This window comes from Phoca vitulina, unplaced genomic scaffold (assembly GCF_004348235.1).
Source record: "Phoca vitulina isolate PV1807 unplaced genomic scaffold, GSC_HSeal_1.0 scaffold10, whole genome shotgun sequence".
NCBI lineage: Eukaryota > Metazoa > Chordata > Mammalia > Carnivora > Phocidae > Phoca > Phoca vitulina.
The window spans coordinates 41,685,376-41,710,609 of NW_022589713.1; the positions used below are offsets into that span (position 1 = coordinate 41,685,376).

The 25,234-nt window shown below is 50.6% G+C and overlaps 1 protein-coding gene across 1 annotated transcript; it reads left to right on the forward strand.

The window, feature by feature from the left end:
* Nucleotides 1–1,905: 1,905 nt before the first annotated feature.
* POMGNT2 (protein O-linked mannose N-acetylglucosaminyltransferase 2 (beta 1,4-)) lies at nt 1,906–23,443 on the forward strand. The gene is made up of 2 exons (XM_032408866.1): nt 1,906–2,112; nt 21,110–23,443. The coding sequence occupies exon 2, from the start codon at nt 21,215–21,217 to the stop codon at nt 22,955–22,957; it is 1,743 nt and encodes a 580-aa protein (XP_032264757.1). The 5' UTR covers nt 1,906–2,112; nt 21,110–21,214; the 3' UTR covers nt 22,958–23,443.
* The last annotated feature ends 1,791 nt before the right edge of the window (nt 23,444–25,234 follow it).

The window sequence follows — 25,234 nt, forward strand, 5'->3', positions numbered from 1 at the left end:
AAAAATAAATTAAAAATGGATGAAAGACCTAAATGTGAGACAGGAAGCCATCAAAATCCTAGAGGAGAACACAAGCAGTAACCTCTTTGACATCAGCCATAGCAATTTCTTTCTAGATATGTCTCCCAAGGCAAGGGAAACAAAGGCAAAAATAAACTATTGGGATTTCATAAAAATAAAAAGCTTCTGCATAGCAAAAGAAACAAGAAAACTAAAAGGCAACCTATAGAATGGGAGAAGTTATTTGTAAATGACATATCTGATAAAGGGTTAGTATCCAAAATATGTAAAGAAGTTATAAAACTCAACACCCAAAAAACAAATAATCCAGTTAAGAAAATGGACAGAAGACATGAATAGACATTTTTCCTAAGAAGACATACAGATGGCTAAAGGGCACATGAAAAGATGCTCAACATCACTCATCATCAGGGAAATACAAATCAAAACTATGATGAGATATCACCTAACACCAGTCAGAATGGCTAATATTGACAACACAGAAAACAACAGGTGTTGGCAAGGATGAGGAGAAGGGGGAACCCTCTTACACTGTTGGTGGGAATGCAAACTGGTGCAGCCACTCTGGAAAGCAGTGTGGAGTTTCCTCAAAAAGTTAAAAATAGAACTACCCTAGGATCCAGCAACTGCACTACTAGATATTTACCCAAAGGATAAAAAAAATACTGATTCGAAGGGATACATACATCCTGATGTTTATTTATAACATTATCAACAATAGCCAAATTATGGAAAGAGCCCAAATGTCCATCAATTGATGAATGGATAAAAAAGATGTGAGATATATATATATATATATATATATATATATATATATATGTGTGTGTGTGTGTGTGTATATATGTATGTATTATATATATATGTGTGTGTGTGTGTATACACGCACACACACACTGGAATGTTTCTCAGCCATAATAAAGAATGAAATCTTGCCATTTGCAACGATGTGGATGGAACTAGAAAGTATTATGCTAAGCAAAATAAGTCAGTCAAAGAAACACAAATACCAAATTATTTCACTCATATGTGGAATTTAAGGAAAAAAACAGATGAACATGGAGGGAAAAAAGAGAGGCAAACCAAGAAACAGACTCTTAACTATAAAGAATAAACTGAGGGGTACTAGAGGAGTGTGGGTGGGGAGGTGGGTTAAATAGGTGATGGGTATCAAGGAGGACATTTGTGATGAGCATTGGGTGTTGTATGTAAGTGATGAATCACTAAATTCTACACCTGAAACTAATATTACACTGTATGTTAATTAACTGGAATTTAAATAAAAATTTGGAGAAAGAAAAAAAGAAATGTCTCATAACTCAATGAGGGTGCAGGTAGTCATGGTTGGTGCATATATTTAAATGAGTTAAATTCTCATCTATCCTAGTAAAAAGCCAAGAGGTCTAAAATTCATAAATCAAGAAATAGGGGCATATGTATATTTTGAGACTGGGCAGTAAATTCCAGATGTAGCAGCCGTAAGAGTTGGGAATGTTTGCCCTTTTAAGAGGGTCTGAATGGGATGGGATGGGATGGGGAACTAGATAGGGCTTTTGTATTTATTTGTATTTGTAGTAATAGATATTTTTAAAAACATGTGATGTATGAATTACTTTGATTTTATAAATGACATCTGATTGTTGGTTTAACTTGAATTTATATTTATTATCAGGACTCCCATAATTGTAAAAATCTAACACCAAGTAAACTATGCCTCTCTCGGGAAGAAACTACAACTTCCAGGATTCCGCGGGTTGAAGGGGGTGGGCTGTTCTCGGAGGCAAACTACAATTCCCAGAATCCCGCTAGCCAAGGGGGTGGTTCTGGCCTAGGGTTGGGGCAGCCGAGTCCGCGAGCGTGCGCTCGTGCAAAGGCTGCCGCGCCGGGCTCGCCAGCCAGGCAGGCGCACGGCGGGCACCCGCGAGCCCGGCGGCGGCGGACGGGACGGCGCCGCGGGATCTGCCCTCCATGCCTGGGCCTCCCGGTCTTGTAGCGGGCAGGAGGCGGCAGCGGCGGTTGTTTTGGCCAAAGCCGGCTCCGCGGAGGGCCCACCTGGACGCTCCAGCCCCGCGGAGCCCGGCCTGCGGGCTGCAGGTGAGACGCGCGCATTCGGGGCTGGCGAGGGCTCCGCGACGCCGCTGGGCTTGGAGTTGAGGGATCGGCTCCGGACCTCCCCCAGGAGGGAGCAACGGCAGCGCCGGGCCCTGGGCTGAAGAGGAGCCCAGGGAAGTTTGCAGAACCAAGAAGCGACCGGTGATGCGGACTGACGGAGGCGCGGGATGGGGGCGGCGGTGAGGAGAGGTGGGCCCTCGGGGTCCCGGTGCCGCGGGGCCCGGGCGGCGCCCCCAGGCGCGCCCGTTGAATCCATTAGCTCTTGGCTGGCACTGGCAGCGGGTCCTCACGCCCTTTTGCTTGGGAGACGATTAGCACGTTTGGCGGGGAGCCAGCGAGGTGCGCGGAGGGGCCTGGGCCTCCCGAGCTCCTTTGGAAGGCAGTACCTGGGCAGGCCTGCAGCTGATCCCCTGGGCTCTTTGGGGCTCGATAGGATATCTACTGTGTGCCCCGTGATAAGAGCCTGCCACGACGTGCTTGACAGTGCCAGGGTAGCCTCTGCAGGGACCCACTGGACTCCTGACCCCTTCCATGTGTGTAGACCCCGTCTCCTGATCACTGATGAGAATCCTCTGCTAAGATCTAGGGTCCTCAGGCCAGAGCCCTGCACCTGGTGGCGGGCGGCTAGGGTCTGCTTCGTTTATACCAAAACAACTCTCAGAGCCTATTCTTGGGGGAAGCAAGGCCCAGCACAGGGAAGGTTATGGGGTGAGCTTTGACAGGACTTAGTGGCCAGGAGCACAGACAGAACAGAGTTCATTCACCAAATGTTACTGTTACATGTGCTGGGCATTCAAATCCTGGCTCTCGTTTACTAGCTGTGTGCCCTTGAGCTAGTCACTTAGCCTCTCTGAGCCTCTGTTTCTTCCTCTGCCAAATGGGGATAAAAGTACCTTTATGACAGGCTTGCTGTGAAAGTTACATGAGATAATGCTGTGCAAGTCCTCAGTCCGTTGTTGGTACACAGTGGACGTGCCTCAGATGTTAGCACTTGGGGTTGCTAAGATGGAAAATGATAGAGGTGAGACTGGAACCCAGGCCCATCTCTGTACTGGAACTAGCTGCTCTCTCTGGCTCTCACGGATCTTGGAGATCTTCCAGTTCATCCTTTCACATCACAGATGAGGAATCCGAGTCCCAGTTAGTGACAGAGCCAGAAAAGAACACAGGTCCCGTTTTCCCCAGGGATGGCCAGCACGTCTGTTCCTGAGCCTTGAGCCCCAGGAAGGGGAGGAGAAGTACAAAGTGGAGATCCTCAGCAAAGAGGAGGATGGGGTGCTGGTGACTGAGTTCCCCCAGACAGCACTGTGGCCACGTGAGCATCCTAGTGGCCTTGATGTGTCTGTCAGTGACAGAGCAGCTCCAACAGTTCTCCAGCTCTCCTTCTGCTTGGCAAGTTCTTGTTCTGAGCCACGCTTTAGAGAATATTGAGCAATAAACAAAGGCTTCCAGTGAATACGGAGCTAACTGGAAAATTAAATTACCAAATGTTCCATTCCCCAAGGGTCTGCGGCACTCTCAGTTTGGTTGTCAGTGGATACACTCCCCCAGGACCTGCCTAACGCCTGATAGGTTTTTTTTTTTTGTTTTTTTTTGTTTGTTTGTTTTTTTAAAGATTTTATTTATTTATTTGTCAGAGAGACAGAACACAAGCGGGGGAGAGGCAGGCAGGGGGAGAGGCAGGCAGAGGGAGAAGCAGGCTCCCCGCCGAGCAAGGAGCCCGATGCGGGACTCGATCCCAGGACCCTGGGATCATGACCTGAGCCGAAGGCAGCCGCTTAACCGACTGAGCCACCCAGGCGTCCCATGCCTGATAGGTTTTTTTAAATTGGATAAAATAATGAACATGAAAGGTGTAGCCCACAGATGGCATAGGCTTTGGAATTGGACTTGGGTTTGAATCCCAGCCGCACCACTTCATAGCTGTGTGACATTGGGCAATTCACTTAACAACTCTGAGCATACTTCCTCAAATGTGGGATGAAATTGGTAGCACCTATTTTAGATTTGTAGGAGGGAATGAATGAGGTTGTTCATCTAAAGCATTTAGCACTGTTTCTGGTATAGAGTAAGGGCCACTGAATGGGCGGTAGAGCATTATTATGATAATAGTAATACTATAAGAATAATCGTCAGGCATTGTTTTGCCTGTGAAGTAGGTATAATTGTGTTGGTTTTTCAGACCAGGAAATGGAGGCTTGCAGGGGTTAAGAATTAGCCCAGGCAATGGGTTAGCCTGGTGATGGGTATTGAGGAGGGCACGTTCTGCATGGAGCACTGGGTGTTATGCACAAACAATGAATCATGGAACACTATATCTAAAACTAATGATGTAATGTATGGGGATTAACATAACAATAAAAAAATTAAAAAAAAAAAGAATTAGCCCAGGCAGACACAGAAAGACAGATACTAGACTCATAGAAGCAGAAGGTGGAATGGTGGTTGCCAGGGATTGGGATGAGGGGAAACGGGGAGGCATTAGTCAAAAGGTATAAAGTTTCAGGTATACAAGATGACTAAGTCCCAGAGACTTAGTGCCTGTAGTTAACATGATGGTACTACATACTTTAAAATTTATTAAGATGGTAGATCTTATGTTAAATATTTCTATCACAAAAAATAATAAGAGGGCGGGAGGAAACTTCTGGAGGTGATGCCTAGGTTTATGGCATAGATTATGGTGACAGCTTCACAGGTGTCTCTGAAGTTTTACACATTAATTATGTACAACTTTTTGTCTGTCAAAAAAAAAAAGAAGAATTGGTCTAGGGTCATGCAACTGCTAAGTGACAGGACAGAAGCTCACTTCTGGCATTTCAGCTCCAAAACCAGTGCTATTTACTTCTACCGGAGTGGGGAGGGGGGACAGCCTCCAGCATTGCAGCAGGGGGTCTTCAAGGCGGGACCCTACAGTCTGGCTGCTTGTGCTTCCTCTCCATGCCTGAGGTTGGATGAGGCTGGAGGCAGCGTCCACTGGGTGAGCCTGGGGGATGAGGTGTTAGCAAGAGGCAGCCCTGTGGCCCCTCGACCATAGGGCCGGAGAAGGGCGCCATCCCCCTGAGGCCTAGAGAGCTTGATTATGAGAAGTGAACTTGTTTAGGGGCCGGGAAGAGTTCTTGTCTGGGCCTGATCTCTGCCTTTGGGAGGAGGGCCACCGGGGAGCCACGGGTGTGAGGAGAAGGCGCTCTGGACTGAGAACACCTGCTGTTTTAATCTTGGCTGCCTTAGAGCTCACGCAGCCTCTCTCGACCTCTTTTTATAAAGTAGAGAGTTGGAGCAGATCATTTCTAAGGGCTCTTTTAGCTCTAAAAATAGATGGTTTTGTCATTTTAAATTGGTGTATTAACCCTGCCAGCACAGCACCAGGGCAGGGGGGATAATTATCACCCCGCTGTGCTACCCAGACTTTCCTTGGGGCAAGAGAATGGCCACAGCTCCCTTGAGCGGCCTGCCGCCACTGGGTGTCTCTGCCTGGCCCGGTGGGGAGTAATTACGCAAGGGAAGCCGTGGGTTGCTAAGTTACAGTGGAGGGCCTGGGGGTCTGCGTTTCCGCAGCCATCCGCACCTGCTCTGCCCTTGAGTGATAAAAACTCCTTGCTCTGACGTCTGCCCTTCTCTGTCACTGACTGTACTGCCGAGTCTGAATAAGACCCCTGGAGTCAGACATGGGTTTGTATCCTGGGGCCTCCCCTTGAGCTGTAAGGCCTAGAGCAATCTTCTTAATCTCACTAAACTGTGGGTTTTTTCATATTAAAAGAAAACGGAGCTAATCCTAGTACCTACATTGGAGGGCTTTTGTGAGGCTTAAGGGAAAAGGGGCGGGAAAGGGGCTTAGTTAGGATGGTGCCTGGCACACAGTAGGTGCTCAATAACGTAAGCTGGTGGCAGTGTTAACCTCCACCCCCTGCCCAGAAGCCAGCATCCTCTTTTCCTGAGCTAGCCAGGACAGCGATTGATCCTTCCATTTTTGTCTGGCTTCCCGTGTCCTCACTGCTGCCTACGCAGGGCCCAGCCTCTTGTCAGAGAATCAGACCTTTCACTCTGCCACTGGTAGACTACCGTTGGTACGGTCTTAATGCCAAGAGTTGTCTCTTTTCTCTATTTTGAAAGCATAACAGAGGGCGCCTTCCAGGCTGGACACTGGGTCCTCGGCCACGAGCCAAGCATCAGGGAGAGGCTAGAGACTCTGGTCTGCCGAATCGCCACTATTACCACTATTATTGTCATTATCAGGAAGGCCCTGTGTCAGGTTGTTTTCAAAAGAAAGGGAAAAAATGAAATAAACAAGAGATTTAAAAAAAAAAAAAAGGCTACAAAAAGCCCTTTAGAAACTGAGGCAGGTAGAAGGGTGCTGCCAGTTTGCCCCCTAAAACTGCTTCACTCAGCAGTCGTTAAATAAGTTCCATGTCATGCCTGTCCACGTCTAACCCAAGCCTATTTTTAAGAGAATGAAGGAAGGAATCTTAAGAACCTTCGTCATGAATGACTCAAGGGCACAGCTTTCCACCATGGGCCAGGGATCCAGACCTCAGCAGATGTTTTCAGGAGGGGTTTCCTTTGGGGATCTAGTCAGAGCTTGCCTCTTTGCTGGAAGGGGGGAGCTCGGGGCAAGTGCCCTGTCCATGTGTTGCAAGCCCCACAGCCTTGTTCTGTGTGAGCATGCGCATCCTCCCCTGCCTTCTCTGGCTCCTTAACTCTGCTGGAGGGTCCGCTGCACCAGACCAGGCTTTGTCTGGGGCAAAGTGATTGACAGGTAATTTGAGACAAGGGTGGTCTGGTCTTAATAGACCTTCGTGCCAGGGAGTAGGTGTGCTGAAAACAGCGTGATCCAAGCTGTTGATGCAGAACCTTCAAAGTCCAATAGGGACTGCCTTTTCCACGTAACGAATTTATTCCCGAAGAATGCAGGTTTATAATCAGCCTTCGGCCCCACAAGCGGAGAAGGTGCCACCGAGGTCATTTCTGTTGAGGAGTAGAATCAAGGTTTGGGGCGGCCTTTGGTTTGTCTCCTTTCCCCCCAGCCAGGATGGCTCTTCATCTGCCTCCGTGACAGGACTTCGCTGGAGGAAGCAGCGGGGCCTCTGCCCTCCCTTTTCCCGCAGCCTTGTGCCTCGTGTGGAAAAGGTGTATCCCCTCAGTCAGCAGACAGGACTTAGGAGAATCTGGGGCGAAAGAACGACCTGTCTCTTCTTCTAGGAAGACAAGTTTAAAGAGAAATTTGCTAAAGTTGGGTTACTTTTTAAATTCTGCAAAGTAAAAAAAATGAGATGTGCCCATTTTCGATGGGCAATGGATTTTGGTTTTGCGTGGTCTTGATCATATGTCTGGAGGTCAGAGTGGGTTTATATTTGATAGTTGGCAGTCATCCGGGGATCAGTTTCAAGTGCAGGTCATACCCTCAGTAGTGTGTTGGGACAGGAGATATACCACGGGGCGTCTGGCTGGTGATCCCGAGGTGACGGAGAAGCCTCATGGTGTCCACTTAGGGCAGGAGTGAGAGGGGTCGTGGGCAGAGGCAGTTTTTCCAAGTTTTATTTCCTCTGCTTTCTAAAGGAAAAACAAACAAGGCCCGAGGGTGTTGGATCCCCTGTGAAGCCTGTGTCCTTCAGGAGTTGCAACATCAAACACCGTTCTCACCCACCAGCATCCACTCCCTTCTCTCCTCCTGCAGGGCCCTCCTCCCTGCTGCAGACACCGATGGCTCTCAGCTCCCCAGCAGTGCTCTCTCTGCTCCTCGTCACTGGTCCAGGACGGGGCTGGGTGGGAGTTAACCGTATCAGGTGAACTTTCTGCCTGTCACTAGATATAAATCAGGGAAGCGTGTTGCTCCATTTGAGGCTGATGGCCATGTCCTGACCATGAGGGAGGGGAGGCTGCCTAAGGGCACCCCAGGGAGGCAGAACAGAGAAGGCGAGTACTCTCGGATGGAGTCCTTTAGCTACCGACTCCACCAGCCCCGGGGGGGGGGGCAGGGGCGGGGGGACGGCCTCTGAGTGAGGTGGGACCCGTGGGCCCGAAGTTGGGCTTGCTCTTCCCTGATTGGAGTCCTTTGAATGCCTGGAGTGTTTCCTTTTCTTCTGCACCCCTTGTTCCACTTTAATTAAAACCAGATCTTCTGTGTCTTGATGGTTTTGAGCAGTCTTCAGAGTCAGAGAACACTGGGTTGATATCTAGACTTCACACTTGCATGGCCCTGGGCAAGTCCTTGAACCTCATTGACCTCGGGTTCCTCCCGGGAGAATTGGGAATAATGGTACTTCATAGGGTTGAGGTGAGCACCAAATGGGATGCCCTACGTAGGGGCCGTGGGAAACCCTGAAGGCAAGGCAGGCTTGGAGCCGGGGCCAGGCTGGAGGCCTCCGTTAGGACATCTGACATATCCTTGCCCCAGCAGGAAAAGGGTTTATCTGACTCTTGTTCTCTGTGGAACAGCCCATGTCAGACACCCTCTGTCCTCTGCAGATCCCATCCCACTGGAGGCTCTTCCCAGAGGGAGGGGTGGTTTCCTTGGCTTCTCACTGAGCATCGGCCCTTCATGCCCACCCACAGATTCTAGAGACAGGAAGATTTTCGGGGGGGGACCACTGGGAGGAGACAAAAGATATTATCCTGGGTGGCCTCTGCCTCTGAGGGCCACCACCTCTTCCTTGTCCAAGGAGTCTTATGACAAAACTCCTTTGGGACAGCCCTCATCTTTGAGAGGCAGCCCAGGCGGAAATGTGTGGGGTCAAATCCTGGCCTGTGGACATGTGGCCCAGCCTCTGAGACTCTTTCTGGAGAGGAACAATGGGGACAAGGTGAAGCATCCATGCTGAGTGGTGGTGAGGAAAGAGTAAGTGGGGTCGTGCAAGCATGTGAGGGACCCAGCACAGCACGGGGACAGAGCAGGAACTCAGTAGGTATGTGGTGCTTTCTACATCTGCCTGCAGACAAGGGTGGAGGCCACCCCACTGCTCAGAAGCTGCGTCACCCAGAGAGAGAGGATTAGAAACAGCAGATGAAGGACGGGCAAATTCCAGCTCTGTTTTTGAGCTCTTGAGGTCTCAGGAGAGTAAGTACACAGGAGGATGCACTGCCTAGGAGTGGGAGGGAGCTCCCCATCACTGAGAGTAAGGTACCTTGTGATGCTGGGATTCTGGCCCCTCCGCCCATTTCAGCAGAGCCAGGTGACAGAGAGGGGTATGGAGGCCTTCAGTCTGAACGAGTCCTCATCCCTCGATTGCTGTCATTCCGAAGAGGCTCTTGGTGCATGGAGCGGCACTAAACAGTGGGTCAGACCTCGGGACTGGACATAGCCGTCCGGTCAGCCAGGCAGGCCGCAGTCCTGCAGAAGGCGGAAGCTTGGCTGAGTGTCTCTTCTGGTCTCCCAGGCCAAGGATGGCGACCTGACTTCTCCCTCACCGCCCCCGTCTCCCTACCACTGCCCGGCTGTCACCGAGACTGGTGGCCTCTCCAGGAGCACTGAAAATTGGCCTGGAGAAAGGGGACATCATGGGGTGCATTGTCCAGTAAGCAACTTGGCCCAATTATTCTTCACCATTTTGAACTTCCTCCTAGAGTTTATTATCCAGAAACATTTGGAACGGTGATGGAGAAAGGCCTCTTTTATCTTCTTTAGTGCTAGGGGTCTGATTAAATGAGCTCTTTGCCTCCAGCCATATCTTCTGAAAACTCTTCTGGGCATTTTGCCTGATCCTTGAGTTCTACTGGCTTATGCAGCTGCTGGTGCAGTGCATTTAGGGGGTCCGGGGAAGGGGGAGTACGGGAAACAGACTGAAAGGGCTTTATAATAACCACCGGTTGCCCAAGTACCTGTTGGCTTTTTCCTACTGCACTTTGGCTACTTCACGGCAGGTGATAATGCAATCTGTCTCCACAGTGGCAAAATACAGAAATACCTATGTTAGTTAGTGTTCCCCCAGAAGTAGATCCTGAGACAAAGGTTCAAGTAGAAGTAGATGATTTGAACTCCATCCCAATAAACATGAATAAGGGAGCGAAGAACTGAGACAAGGAAGGGAAAGGAGGGGGAATGCATCAGGCTAATGACCACTGTGGGCAACACCTCATCTGTTAGGGAACTCTGGAGTGTAGAATATGCCTCAGAACTCTCCGACCTGGGGAAGATGGGAGTGGGGTATTCATTCATTCGTTCATTCATTCACTCACTCACTCTCTCGCTTATATTTCAATTCCAGTATAGTGAACATGCAGTGTTATATTAGTCATTCAACCATTCCATGGGAGGGGGGTAATTATGCAACTGTTCCCATCAGATGTTGGTGCAGGTGCCTGGCTTGTACACGGTACAGTTAGAAACCCAGGCAATCCCTCCTCTGGGCTCCATGCTTTAACCACCACACGATTTCTAGCGGAATGCTCTGCCCATCCCCAGCAAACCTCTCTTCCCATTTTCCCCCTTGGAAGGCAACTTGAGAGCCTGAAGGGCCCTGTGCGCCAGTCTGTATTTGTCCTGTCTTCTGTCAACATCCTTCTGGCTGGCCTGGGGAGGGGGTGGTAACTTAGCATCCAACTAGAAACAGTGCTCCCCCCCCACCACCCCCAGGCTCAAAGGTTGGCCCCTGCCTGGTTGCCTAGTTGCCCCACAATGCCCCAACCCCATGTCTCCTGGTTCCCATAGGCTTGGCCCCAGGGCCCCGAGTTTAGGGCTTGCCTGGGATTGTCCGCTGCACACGCAGTCCCTCAGGTCCAGAGGAGGGGCCCAGCGTCCTTCCTTCCGGGGCCCCACCCCACACCCTCACCTACCTGCTGCCAAGCTCGCATTCCACCACAGGGAGACCTGAGGGAGGGGCAGATGACAGAATGCTCACCAGAGAGGTGCCCACTCAGGTTAGAGGTTGGTCTTTCCTCCCTTTTCCTCATTTCCCTGCAGGTCTTGCTCTCTGATGTCCCCTGGGTGTGTCCATCTTGCTTTAGCTGCTGTTGGAAGCGTTCCCGTCTGTGATGGGGGCAGAACACACATCAGCTCAAGCCCCGCTCATCTGCCTCTCATCTCTCCAGGGAGGGCTATTTATCTTATATTGTCTAAATATTATTACTCAGCCACTCTCTCAAATTCTGTCATTTGTAAATAGGGATTTATTTGATTCTTTATTGTTAACTTTTTGACTTTTTATTATGGAAAATGTTAAACAGACCCAAAAAAGGATCATAGAAAGGCCCCCATCACCATCTTTGACAGTGGTCTATTTGCTACTGTCTTGTTCCATCTGTCTCCATACTTTCTTTGCTGAAGTATCTTTATTTTATTTTCTTATTTTATTTATTTATTTATTTTTAAATAGGCTCCGTGCCTACCATAACGTGGGCTGGAACTCACAACCCTGAGATCAGGAGTCACGTGCTGTACTGATTGCACCAGCCAGGAGCCCCTTTGCTGGAGTATTTTAGAACAAACCATGTACAGGTCATTTTACCTAAAACCACTTATGTTCTCTTCTTTCTTAAGTTATCTAAGTTTTTTTTTAAAGATTTTATTTATTTGAGAGAGAGCCTGAGAGAGTACGAGCGGGGGGGCGGGGGGAAGCAGAGGGAGAGGGAGAAGCAAACTCCCTGCTGAGCAGGGAGCCCCACACGGGGCTCGATCCCAGGACCCCGGGATCATGACCTGAGCTGAAGGCAGACGCTTAACCGACTGAGCCACCCAGGTGCCCCTTACCTAATTTTTTATGACTTTTTATTTTGAAATAATTTTAGACTTATAGAAAAGTTACCAAAAATGCTCACTCAGCTTCCCCTGATGTTAAATCTTACATAACCACAGTGCAATGATCAAAACCAGGAAATTAACACAGTACCACTACCTAAACCACAGACCTTATTCGGATTCTGCCAATTGTGCACTAATGTCCTTTGCCTGGCCCAAGATCCCACGTTATGTTCAGTTGTTGTGTCTCCTTAGACTCCTTCCATCTGGGCTAGCTTCTCAGTCGTTCCTGGTCTTCTGTGACCTTAACTCTTGAAGAGTGCTGGTCAGGTATTTTGTAGAATGTCCTTCAATTTGGGTTTAATGTTTTCTCTGCTGACTTATCTATATACCAGATTCAGAGCTAACAGTGGAGCTAGACCACGTTTCCTCATTTGGACGTATAGATTGAGGTTGTGTTTTTTGGGTAAGAAGATGACAGGAATGAGGTGCCCTTCTCAGTGTCAGCAATAATGGAAATAGAAGGTTATCTAATTTTTTTAAAAGATTTTATTTATTTGAGAGAGAGCAAGGGGTATCAAGGGGCACACGGTGTCAGGAAATTATTACCAGTGATGTTAATGTCGATTTGTTGATTCAGGGGCTGTCTGCCAGGCTTCTGTATCGTAGTTTCTTCCTTCCTTTCTTTCTTTTCTTTTTCTTTTGTACCGTAAAGTTCCTATTTTTGCCTTTGTAATAGACAGTATCTCACAGGGAGATTGTTCAAGATGATGCAGATATCCTATTTCTCATCATACTTCCACCCACTAATTTTAGCATCCAGCTGTGGATCTTGCCTGAGACCATTATTACTGTGATGTTTGCCAAATGGTGATTTTCTGTTTCCATCATTGCTTCTACATATATTAATTGGAGTTCTACTGTAAGAAAGATCTGTTCCTTCTTGCTTACTTATTTATATCGATATTGCATGCTTATGCATGGGTTATGCATGCTTATTCTATGGGTTATAATCCATTACTGTTGCTTTTTAATTTTGTTACATTGCCCCAGATTTAGCCACTGGGAGCTCCTTCAGGTTAGCTCCTGTGCCACCTTGTTATGTCCTCGTCATTTTTTGAGAACTTCCTGACATTCTGGTAGTACAAGATATTCCAAACTCACCTTGTACTTTCCCTGCCCGAGCCGTGGAAACAGTGATTTTTCCACAGAGCCCTGGTTCCTTAGTAGGGGATGATATTAGGAACCAAGACCTGAGTGCCAGGTGTGCTGTCCCTGCTCCCAGGCCCTCCTATGGGTCAGAACTAGGAGCTGTATGTATGTGGGTGCACCCCCCACTCCCCCCCCCGCCCCCACAGCTGTTCCTCCTGCTCACATTCCTCCTGTCTTGCGGGCCTGAGTCCTTCTTCAGTTCCCTGGCCCAGATCTGAGCTGAGGCCCCCAGGGTAGCCTCCCCAGCTCCCCAGTGAGACACCCTGCCCTTCTGGCCTCTCGTGACCTTAAGGATGAATGAACTCTCCCTCCCTCCCCCTGGCTTCTTTCTGTGTCTTTTTTTCCCTCCTCTTACCTCCTAGAGAGATGTCAGAACTCGCAGCTGTGGTCAGTCACACTGAGGACGCAGGTGCTCTCTTCTGAGCAGCCTTGTACTGTCCGTACCACAGTGGTGGTAAGGATAGTTGGTGCCCTTGGCAGCACCACGGGATACTGGTCAGAATTGGTCAAGTATCAGCAGTTTGCTGTGATTCAACCTGATTGCAAAGTAGTTCTTTGCTGGTGGGGCTGGGTGGAGAATTTCATGGGGTTGGGAGGGGGGCACATGTTTTTGAAAAAGTATATGCAGCAATATGATTTTACATACGCAGATATAGATAAAAAATACCAACTTCAGAAGGTAAAAGTTGATGAAATCTTTCAGTCTTGGGGGTGGATCCTGTAGAAGAGAATCTCTTATGAATGAAGAGTGCTTGGGGAAGGGGGTATTGGACTTTACAGGTGCACGAAAGAGTTTCTCTTTTTTTATGAGTGGGCCCTTGGGTTTGAAAAGACAGGGAAACACTGATGTTTAAGCACATTTCTTGGCTGTAGGGTTCTGGGCTTACAAAGCCCTTCCCCTGGAGATTAACAGGGCTGACTGGAGCACAGACAAAACCGAGCCAAGAAGGCAGCCGCCTGCACCGTCTCCTCTCATTCTGGGGCTGGACCAGAAGATCTCTGCTCTTGTTCTGCAAAAGCCTTGAAGACCTGCATGAAGGACATGGGGTTCCTGGGCTCTCAGGAGAGCTGTGACTTTATCTTCTTCCCTACAGACCAAGAAGGCCCAATGGGACTGAGCAAGTGGGAGTTCTGTTAAAGGACCAGCTTTGAGTTCACACGGGAATATACTTCAAATAAGTCATCTGCAGACTTCGGGACTTGAATTGCCATAAGGAACATGCTCCTTGTACCCCTTCATGCAGAGCTCCCTCTCCTCTAGGCACCCCATTCTAACTCCCACATGAATGGAGAGACACTGAGGCTGGGAGCTTGTCATTGAGTTTTCTACTCTGTTCTCTCCCATCTCCAGGCTACTCTGCTCAAAGGCCTTCAAGAGTTCCCCATTGACTAGAGGGTAGAGTTCAGATTTCTTGACCTATCATCAAGGTCGTTGACATTCTGGCCTTAGCTAATTTTTCTAAGTCTCTCGTCTGTTTTTCCTCTGTGAACCATCTACCTAATCAGACTGGGCTGTGTGGTCTCCCCCGTCTTTGGACGCCCCCCCCCCCCCCACCTCCTTTCTTTCTACCCTGGAGATGACATTTCTGGTTCCTTGGAAAGCTCCAGGGAATGGCAAACCAGAAGAACCCATTTCTTCCTCAGAGGAAGCCTGCAGGGCTCACCGGAGCCCCAGCTACCGCCTATGTTATGACACAAAAGTTACCTTAGTCCACATTCCCTACCACATGGGATCCATGTGGAAAGTTGTAGCTCCACTTGGGCCCACAATGACTATGCTTGTTTTCTAATTGCTCCAGAGTTTCGCAGAGGGCTTTGCTTACCCGAGTTAGAAGGGTCATGGGGAAACTGATGCCGAATAGGTCCACTAGGTTAGAACACAGCTCAGAAGCAGAAGGCACAGGCCAGACCCCCGTGCGTTTGCTTCCTGCACAACAACCTATAAAGAGGTTCTCCTCAGTTAAATTTTTCTTGGCTTGGAGAAACCAAAACCCCAGCCAAAGCTGGCTTCGATGATCCGGAAAGTTCACAGCAGGAAGTCCAGGTATAGGGCTCCGAGATGTTGGTAGGTCCTTTGTGTCTCTCCTCCAGCCCGCCGGCCTTGGTGTCCTGGCTTCCTTCTCCCGCTGGGCAGCAGATGGCGGGCAGGTCTTTCTTTCCTCCCCGGTGGGTGTGAACATGGGCTGTGACTCCTCCCCCTTTGCTCTGCTTGGTTCTACTCTGGTAGCATCCTCCACTGGGCTTGCTGTCAGCTGATCAGCCCTCTGGAGGTGGGAGGTAGATCTTGGCTTTGTTTGTGCCTCGTGGGTCCCCAGGGGAAGGGCTAGCTCTCTGGCCAGACCCGGGATTTTATTATGCAGGGGGAGGGGGCAGGGACCCTGGGTGGAAACAGTGTCTGCCCTGGTACGTATTAATACACTCGACTTGGAAGCCCAAGGAGCAGAGCTGGTGACCGACTCCGGCCCAAGGTGTCAACAGGTGACGGCATGGCTCGTCTCAGTCTCCATCTTTGGGAGGAATCCTCTGCTCAGATTTAAAATCCTTTGTTTCAAATGACTGTAATGAAAAGTGACAGTTCCCACCTCAGCGCCAGTCAGCTTTTGCTTCGAGTCACACGAAGGCAGCTAAATGTGTCCAGAAGGTTTTAAAACGCCAGACTTCATCGTGCATCCCTGTGGCCCTTTGTTAACCATCTGATGCCCCGACTTTTTTCTTTGCCCCTCTGCTAGACACTTACTAGTCTGAACCTACTTGTGTGGAATTGCCGTTTTTGTACATGAGAAGCAGTCGGCTCTCAGTACTCCTGAGGTACAACTAATACATGATCTGACCTTCTCCACCGCCCTGGGAGATGGGGCTGCACCCTCACCTTTGCTGATAGGGAAGCTGACTTCAGAAAGGCCACACGGTAAAGTCATGGAGCTGGGGTTTGAACCCGAGTCTTCTGGCTTCTTATCCTTAAACTTCCCTAGACAACACACATCCTCTTCTGAGAGCCATCGACCACCAGTAATGCAGCAGGAACTCAGAGCCAGGTTGGTTTAGGGTGTGATGTGAGAACTACGGGTGATCAGGTGTCTCCAAAAGAGCTAACCAGTCGGTCAGACTTACTGCCCTAAGACCAAGGCATGCGGACTACCTGTCTCCCTGCTCTGGGGAGGGTCAGTAGAAGGTGTGGCAAGGGGAGAACTCCACAGGAGTTTCCTCGGGCAGAGGAGGCTGCAGGGGATGGAATGGGTCTGCCCTCCCTAGCAGAGCTGTGTCCAAGGGGGTTCAGAGCGGCTCATCCACATCAGACCTGGCCCGGCCCTAGAGGGAGGCGGCGGGATGGAGAAGCGGAGAGGCTGGGCTGTGCGAGGAGCCGTCTACCTTCACCAGACCCTGAACTCAGAAGCTGCCCGGCCAGGCCTGCCCCTGCCCTGCTGCTCTCCCCAGCCTTCAGGAGGCAGCACTCACCCGCATGTTAGGACACCTCCATTTTTAATCCTGGCCGTGTCACAAACATGCTGGGTGATTTGGGGCAAATTCTTCACCTCTCTAAAATGAGGAGGACTTGCTTAGTGGTTGTTAAGCCTGACTAATAGTGGAATTCCCTGCCAAGAACAAAGAAGCCCATTTTTAAATAAATTTTGTGGCACTTTATGAGTCCTAGGGTTGCTGCAACAGATTTAACCCCGGACGTGGTGGCTTAAAATGCCAGAAATCCATGCTTGCACAGTTCTGGAGGCCAGAAGTCTAAAATAAAGATATTGACAGGGCCATGCTCCCTCTGAAAACTCTAGGAGAGAATCCTTTCTTACGTCTTCTTAGTGTTTGGTGGCTCCTGGTAATTCTGAGTGGTCTTTGGTTTATAGCTACATCATTCGAGTCTCTTGTCTTTGTCTTCACGTGGCCACCTTTTCTGTTCCTCTGTGTCCTTTTCTGCCTCTAATAGGGACACTTTCATTAGATATAGGGCCCACCCTAATCCATTATAATCTCAAGATCCTTAACTAATTATATGCATAAAGTCCCTATTTCCAAATAATATCACGTTCTGAGGTTCTGGGTAGACATGAATTTGGGGGGGACATTATTCGACCCACTATAGTACCCCTAAATATAAGAAATTAAAGGTGCTTGGTTTTGTTTGGAGGTAAATGGAGGCCCGAGACCCTGGCCTCATGTCCTTGTGGCCTACCACCAGCCTTGGCAGCCCCCAAGGATCAGGTCTGCAAACCACTAGGTACCCCAGGTTCCAGGAAGCCCTAGTTCACCATATCCCATGGTGATGAGACTTTGGACTTATAATTTTGAATTGATACTGGAATGAGTTAAGAAAGACTTTAGGGGCTATTGGGACTCATGGCCTGGTTCTTTGGTTAAGAGCCTCTTCTTGGTTTTTCTCAAACGTGGCTGTATCCCAGAATCACCTGGGAGCTTGGTAAAAAAGCAGATACCAATGAGACTTTGGGTTCTGGTCAAAATGGAGTGGACATGTGTATCCCTAAAGAAGCCACCCCCCAGAAATGTCAGTGAGCATAGACCAGAAAAGGCCCCAGGGAAAGCACGCTCTCTCTCATCAAAGGACTGGAAGAAGAGCAGTCTTGCAAAAGCTTTTTGACCGTAACACCCTATTCTTGTAAAACACCAGGGAAAACTGCTTCTCCCTTCCCTTCCAGTTTTAGTAAAGGCTCAATGGACAGCTTAGACATCCATCCTCACTTTGTGGTAACCAACCAGATACCTCCCACCTTCAGCACCGCACCCCCATCCCCCCACCATGGGGCTGGATGAGAAGCCTGGACTTTTACCACCACCCAGAGGTAAAAAGATGTCCCCCCCTGCCCCGCCACCATGGTCCCCTTGAGGTGTCAGTGGAGCCTAGACTTCAACCCCTACCCAGTGATGATGAGGCACCCCTATTGAGGCCAACTGAGGAGCCTAGATTTCACCCCTACTCAGCGGTTGTGCCACATCTCTCACTCTCCCTACCAGAGTGCTGTTGGTGGAGGCCGATCAAGGAAGCGTGGATTTCCTCCCACCCAACGATAAAGAGTCGGTGCTCTCCCTTCCCCCACCAGCATGGTTCTTGCAAAAACCTGCTAAAATGGAAGACTTAATATAAGCTCCAGGATAAGTCTCAGCAAAGAAAGACAAGATATAAAGAACTAAATGGAGATTTGAGAACTGAAGAATGTAGTAACCAAAATAAAAAATCACTGGTGGGCCCAGTAGAAGAATGGAGATGACAGAAGAAAGAATCAGTGAACATGGAAACAGACAGTAGAAATTATCCAATTTGAACAGCAGAGAGGAGGTAGACTGGGAAAACAAATTGAACAGAGCCTCAGACACTTATAGGACAATACTTTTTTAAAATTTAGCATTTGTGGACCTGGAGGCTGAAAAAGTATTTAGAGAAACAATGGCTGAAAATTTCCCAAGTTTGGTGAGAGGTATAAACCTACAGATTCAAGAGTGAATGAAACCCTTATAGGGTAAATGCAGAGAAACCCACACCAGGACACCTGATGACCAGGCTTCTGAAAAGTAGACAAAGGAACACTCTTCAGAGCCACACGAGAGGGACGTGCTACGGCCAAGGGAACGGCGCTTCACATACAGCAGACTCCTCATCAGAAACATGGCGGCCAGAAGGAGGCTGCCCTGCCTAAGCGTTCGCGTGCCGAGAGAGAGAGAGCACTGTCACCCCAAAGATCTGTCCCGCTGAAAATATCCTGTAGGAAAGAAGGTGAAATCAAGACACTTTCTTTGCCTGAAGGAAAACCAGGAGAATTTGTTCTCAGCAAACTTCCCTAAAATGATGACCAAAGGAGGTTCTCCGGAGAAATAACAGAAGAAAACCTGGAACATCAGGGATGAAGAAAGAACGGGAAGAGTAAAAATATGGGTAAATATAATAGACTCTCCTTTCCCTCTTGAGGAAATTACACTTGACAGTTGAAACAAAAATTATAATGCTGTCTGACGTGGATTTTAATGCATGTAGAGGAAATATTGAAGAGAATTATAAGGGAGGAGGGTAAAAGAACCCAGATGGAGCTAAGGTCTCTGTACTTACTCCAGAGTAGACTGTACTAAGTTGCATATACATTGTATGGTGCCTAAAGCAACCACTAGAAAATCTGCACCAAGAAATACACTCAAAAACACTATAGAGAAATGAACATGGAATTCAGATAATCTGCAAGAAGACGGGAAAATGAAACAGAGGAACAAAAGATGCAGATGCCTGAGCCATACTCCAGACCTACTACTGAATCAGAACCTCCAGGATTAGTGCCTGTGAATATATGGTTTTAGCAAGTGCCTCTGGGGATTTCAAGAACCAGCCAGGTTTGAGAATTTGTGGTCTAGACCAGTTTTTATTTTTATTTATTTATTTATTTATTAGAGAGAGCTAGTGAGCACGTGTGGGGGTGGGGGGGGGCTGGAAGGGGCAGAGGGAGAGGGAGAATCTTAAGCAGGCTTCATGCTCAGCTTGGAGCCCGATGCGGGGCTTGATCTCACAGCCCGTCATGACCTGAGTTGAAATCAAGAGTCAGATGCTTAACTGACTAAGCCACCCAGGTGCCCCTAGACCTTTTTTTTAAACAGCAAATTGCCAACCCTGTTAGGTTGTAAAATCAATTAAGATGAGCATGCCCCCCCCCCTTTTTAGAACAAACTTAAAATATTGGACTAGAAAAAGAAACACTGGAGTACATTATAGCTGGTCAGGGTAATTCTTTGTGAAATTTTGGGGGGGAAATATAACATATGCGTATGTATGAATGTGTGCATGCTCAACCCTTAGATGAGGGTAGCTGGAAGAGATGGTGCCCCCAGGAATGGCCTTCAGCTAGTGCTGGAGAGGATTCAGGAGGCAAATAGCCCGGCTTTTTTCAGAATAGTGACCTGCTCGTTAATGTGCCCTGTATTGGCTTCACTCCTCCTTCCTCTTAATTCCCCACTCTCCTACAGGGATTTCTTTGGATAATTTCTCAAACTATGTTGGCTCAAACCCTTGTCTCTGATTCTGCTTCTGAGGGAATCTAGCCTAAGCCACTGTCTCTTTCTGGGCAGGATTGCACTTTGATTTTTATGATTGCAGGGAGAGAGAAGTTACAAGACCCCAAGAGTCCAAAGCTAGCCCCGAGGGAATAAAGGGGCGGCTCCAATCCCTCCCCAGTGCAGTGCTGGCCAGGCACCAGGGGTTACTGGCCGCTTCTATGAGGGCGAAGGGTGAGATCCTTCACATCTGAGCAGTCCTGGGCTTCAGAGCAAGGATGTTACCCTTCCTGCTAGTGCAGGAAAATGGAGCAAACACCCACAGCCCAGCCAGGTGACATGTCAGTGGCGACATCCAGATACAGTTCTTTTACTGGACCAGGGAGGGGGCGAATATCTACCCATCCTTTCATGGGAATCTCAAAAGCCAGCAGATGTGATTTACAAACAGGAGCTTTAAGCAAGAGCAGACGACCCCCCCCCCCAATACCCTCCAGGCATATGTGCCATGTGTCCAAAGAAGGGGACGCTGGGGTCCTGGTGTACGGCCTGGTCTCTGTGCCCGCATAAGGAAGAGTCCTTACCTCGCAGTCCTAGGAATGCCAGGCCCCTGGGGGGATTTGCCCTGTGGCCTCTCATCACACATCCTCCGTGGGTTAGCTTTTGCTGTAGCAGTGCTCCATACCAAACCCAGCCGCAGGGTTTCAGTGACCTACGGTAATGAGCACTCACCCAGGCCAGATGTCCGTGTCGGGGTCACTCACAAGTCGGGGGGTCAGCTGGGCTAGACTGGGCTTAGCAGGAGCAGCTCCGCTGCACAAGCTCTCGCGCGTCCCGGGCCCGGGAGGTTAGGCTGCACACAGCCTCCTCCTGGCACTGTCCTAGGTACCGAGAAGGCAAGGCCAGTCGCACAAGACACAGGCTCTGTCCAAGCCTCTGATCATGTTTTCCCTGCTAACATTTCCCTGGCCGAAGCGAGTGATGTGGCCACGCCCACAGTCTAGGTGCAGGGGTGTATGCCACCCCGGTGGGAGCAGTGGGGAAGGGAGGGCGCCAATACGCGCAGACGGAGCCAACGCCTTTCCCTTTCCTTCTCTCCCGCAGGCTCGTGCCGGCGCGCGGGGTGCCCGCGGGGATGGGTAGGGCCCGCCGGGCCTGTGGCACTGCCCAGGGGCTGTGCTCTCACTAGGGCCCCACGACTGCGTTAGGATGCACCTGTCGGCGGTGGTCAACGCGCTCCTGGTGTCAGTGCTGGCGGCCGTCCTGTGGAAGCACGTGCGGCTGCGCGAGCATGCGGCGTCCCTGGAGGCCGAGGTGGCGGGCGGCCGCCAGGCCCCGGAGCCTGCCCCCGCGCCGCGGATCGACTACCCAAAGGCCCTGCAGATCCTGATGGAGGGGGGCACGCATATGGTGTGCACGGGCCGCACGCACACGGACCGCGTCTGCCGCTTTAAGTGGCTCTGCTACTCCAACGAGGCCGAGGAGTTCATCTTCTTCCACGGCAACGCCTCGGTCATGCTGCCCAACCTGGGCTCCCGGCGCTTCCAGCCGGCCCTGCTCGACCTGTCCACCGTGGAGGACCACAACACCCAGTACTTCAACTTCGTGGAGCTGCCGGCCGCCGCCCTGCGCTTCATGCCCAAGCCCGTGTTCGTGCCCGACGTGGCGCTCCTCGCCAACCGCTTCAATCCCGACAACCTGATGCACGTCTTCCACGACGACCTGCTGCCTCTCTTCTACACCCTGCGGCAGTTCCCGGGGCTGGCGCACGAGGCCCGGCTCTTCTTCATGGAGGGCTGGAGCGAGGGCGCCCACTTTGACCTGTACAAGCTGCTCAGCCCCAAGCAGCCGCTCCTGCGGGCACAGCTGAAGACGCTGGGCCGCCTGCTGTGCTTCTCCCATGCTTTCGTGGGCCTCTCCAAGATCACCACCTGGTACCAGTACGGCTTTGTCCAGCCCCAGGGCCCCAAGGCTAACATCCTCGTCTCGGGCAATGAGATCCGGCAGTTTGCCCGGTTCATGATGGAAAAGCTGAACGTGAGCCACGCGGGGGCTTCCCCTGGCGAAGAGTACATTTTGGTCTTCAGCCGCACCCAGAACAGACTCATCCTGAATGAGGCACAGCTGCTGCTGGCGCTGGCCCAGGAGTTCCAGATGAAGACAGTGACCGTGTCCCTGGAGGACCATGCCTTTGCCGATGTCGTGCGGCTGGTCAGCAATGCCTCCATGCTGGTCAGCATGCATGGGGCCCAGCTGGTCACTGCCCTCTTCCTGCCCCGGGGGGCCACCGTGGTTGAGCTCTTCCCATATGCCGTCAATCCGGACCACTACACCCCCTATAAGACGCTGGCCACGCTGCCTGGCATGGACCTCCAGTACGTAGCCTGGCGCAACATGATGCCGGAGAACACGGTCACACATCCCGAGCGGCCCTGGGACCAGGGGGGCATCACTCACCTAGACCGGGCTGAGCAGGCCCGTATCCTACAGAGCCGTGAGGTCCCGCGGCATCTCTGTTGCCGGAATCCTGAGTGGCTCTTCCGGATCTACCAGGACACCCAGGTGGACATCCCATCCCTCATCCAAACCATACGGCGAGTGGTGAAGGGCCGGCCAGGGCCACGGAAGCAGGAGTGGACCGTCGGCCTCTACCCGGGCAAGGTTCGGGAGGCGCGGTGCCAGGCGTCCGTGCAGGGCGCCTCAGAGGCCCGCCTCACTGTCTCCTGGCAGATCCCCTGGAACCTCAAGTACCTGAAGGTGAGGGAGGTGAAGTACGAGGTGTGGCTCCAGGAGCAGGGGGAGAACACCTACGTGCCTTACATCCTGGCCCTGCGGAACCACACCTTCACTGAGAACATCAAGCCTTTTACTACCTACTTGGTGTGGGTCCGCTGCATCTTCAACGAGATCCTCCTGGGACCCTTTGCAGATGTGCTGGTGTGCGACACGTAGCGAGCGTGCCGTGGCCAGGCCTCGGGGGGGGGGGTTGGCCCCTGCAGCTCAGCGTCCCTGGGTCCACTAGCACCCTGGGGTGGCTTCTGGGAATTATTTATTTATTGAGCAGGCCACCCCACCCAGGCCTGTGCCTCCGTGTCTTACTGCATCTGGAGTGTGGAGTTCCCAGCATTCTTTGCACTGGTACGATGAGACCCTCCTAGCCCCCTTCTCCCGTCCTGAGCGTCCATACCCTGGAGAAGGTCCTTGGTGGGAGGAGGAAGTGGAGGAGAAAGAAGGAGAGTAAGAATCCTAAGGAGCCTCTGGCTGAGTGATCATGCTGTTCCCTACTGAATCTTTCTGGTTGATATCCAGATGTCTGGAAACTGTGAGTATATCATGTGGTCGCTTGGGTGGGTGCTTCATCAGCTTCCATCATCATGAAATTCACCTGTAGCACAGTGAAGGTGTGTTTGGAAAATTCATTAAATGATTGTAAACATCTTGGTCAAGTTTTTTTTTTTTTAAAGATTTTATTTATTTATTTGACAGAGAGACAGTGAGAGAGAACACGAGCAGGGGGGAGAGGGAGAAGCAGGCTCCCCGCACAGGAGGGAGCCCAAAGTGGGGCTGCCTGACGTGGGGCTCGATCCCAGGACCCCGGGATCATGACCTGAGCCTGAGCCAAAGGCAGACCACTTAACTGACTGAGCCACCCAGGCGCCCCTTGGTCAAGTCTTTTTATTAGGTAGGTGGAAGTGGGGCTGGTAGTCAGTACCCACATGATCTTTCATCCCAGCTGTCAGCCGAGGAGATGTGGCGATGGGCAAGCGGCGAGGACCACGAAGTGAGGCAGGCTGGTTGGATTGCATCTTGCAACTTGCCGGTTGAATGTCACATTGCCACCTAAGCGGGGTCCAAGTCTGGAAGCAGAGGGACGGGGCTGCGGTGAGGAAGAGCAGTGTCCACCAGGGAGCGCTCTTAGGCTAAAGACATCAGGCACCCAAGACCACAACAGACCACACTTAGCATCGGGTTCCCTTAGAAGGACATAGGGGTAGGGCATTCAGCAGGACAGTGTTGAGCACTTTCTTCTGCAGGAAGAGTCTTCACACCATCCCAGGGCCAGTTCTCGCCCTGTTCTGGGAGTCGCTGCTCGAGGGTGATGAGGTAAGACCCCTGTCCGTAGTTGGGGCCACCAGCTTAGAAGCCCCATAGGAACCCTTGTCTTTCAGTGGGGCCCAGGGCCCCTCCAGGACATTGCACTGAGCGGAGCCTGCAGCTCTGGCCCGACCAGACATTTAGTTCACGCGTAGCCCTTCCACAGCTCATCCAAGGTCAGCTGTCCTGTCAGTTTTGCTGAATGGCACACCTGACATTCCACTGTTGTCTGGCTTCCATGGAAACAGAGCTAGAACGTTAACCCAAGATCAGATTTGCCCTTGGAGAAGGGACCCTGTTCCAAGTCTGACTCCTGGAAAGGAGAGCAGGAAAGGGGGTCCAGGAGGGAGAGCCTCAGGCTGTAGCTCCAAGTGGTCTGTTAGATGAGTAGCTGGTCCCTGGCCGAGGGCGGCTGGGGGAGAATGACTTCGGTGCCTGTCGGTGGTGGATTCAGAGCAGGAGATCTGAGTGGCACGTTTTCATGATCACCGGGTACCTCCATGACCTTCCTTTTACCCAGAATATCTTTGTCCCTAACTGTATCCTCCATCGGCCACCTTCTCGGACGACCACATTGATGCACACATAAAGATTCAGTTGAGCTGAAAGTCTCAGACTCTGAGGGGTGAGGGTAAAACTACTTGGAAACCACTTGGTGGTTTCTGCTAAGGCTGAACACATAGCTACCCTGTCTCAGCAATTCCACTGCTAAATACAGACCCAAGAGAAAGGAGTGCCAATGGTATCGAAAAGACGTATAAAATACAGCTCTAGATGGCCAGAAACTAAACAACCCAAATTTCCACCAACAGGTGTATTCATGCAAAGGACACAATTTTTAAAAAAGATTTTATTTATTTAGAGAGCATGAATGGAGGGAGGGAGGCAGAGGGGAGGGAGAAAGAATCCCAAGCAGACTCCATGCTGAGCACAGAGCCCAACTCAGGGCTCAGTCTCATGACCCTGAGATCACAACCTGAGCCAAAATCAGGAGTCAGATGCTTAACCAGCTGAGCCACCCAGGTGCCCCAGGACACAACAATTTTTTAAAAAAGAATGAAATATGGGTACATACAACAGTGTCAGTCTCACAGAGTGTTGAGTATATGCTGAGTGACAGAGTACGTACTGTAT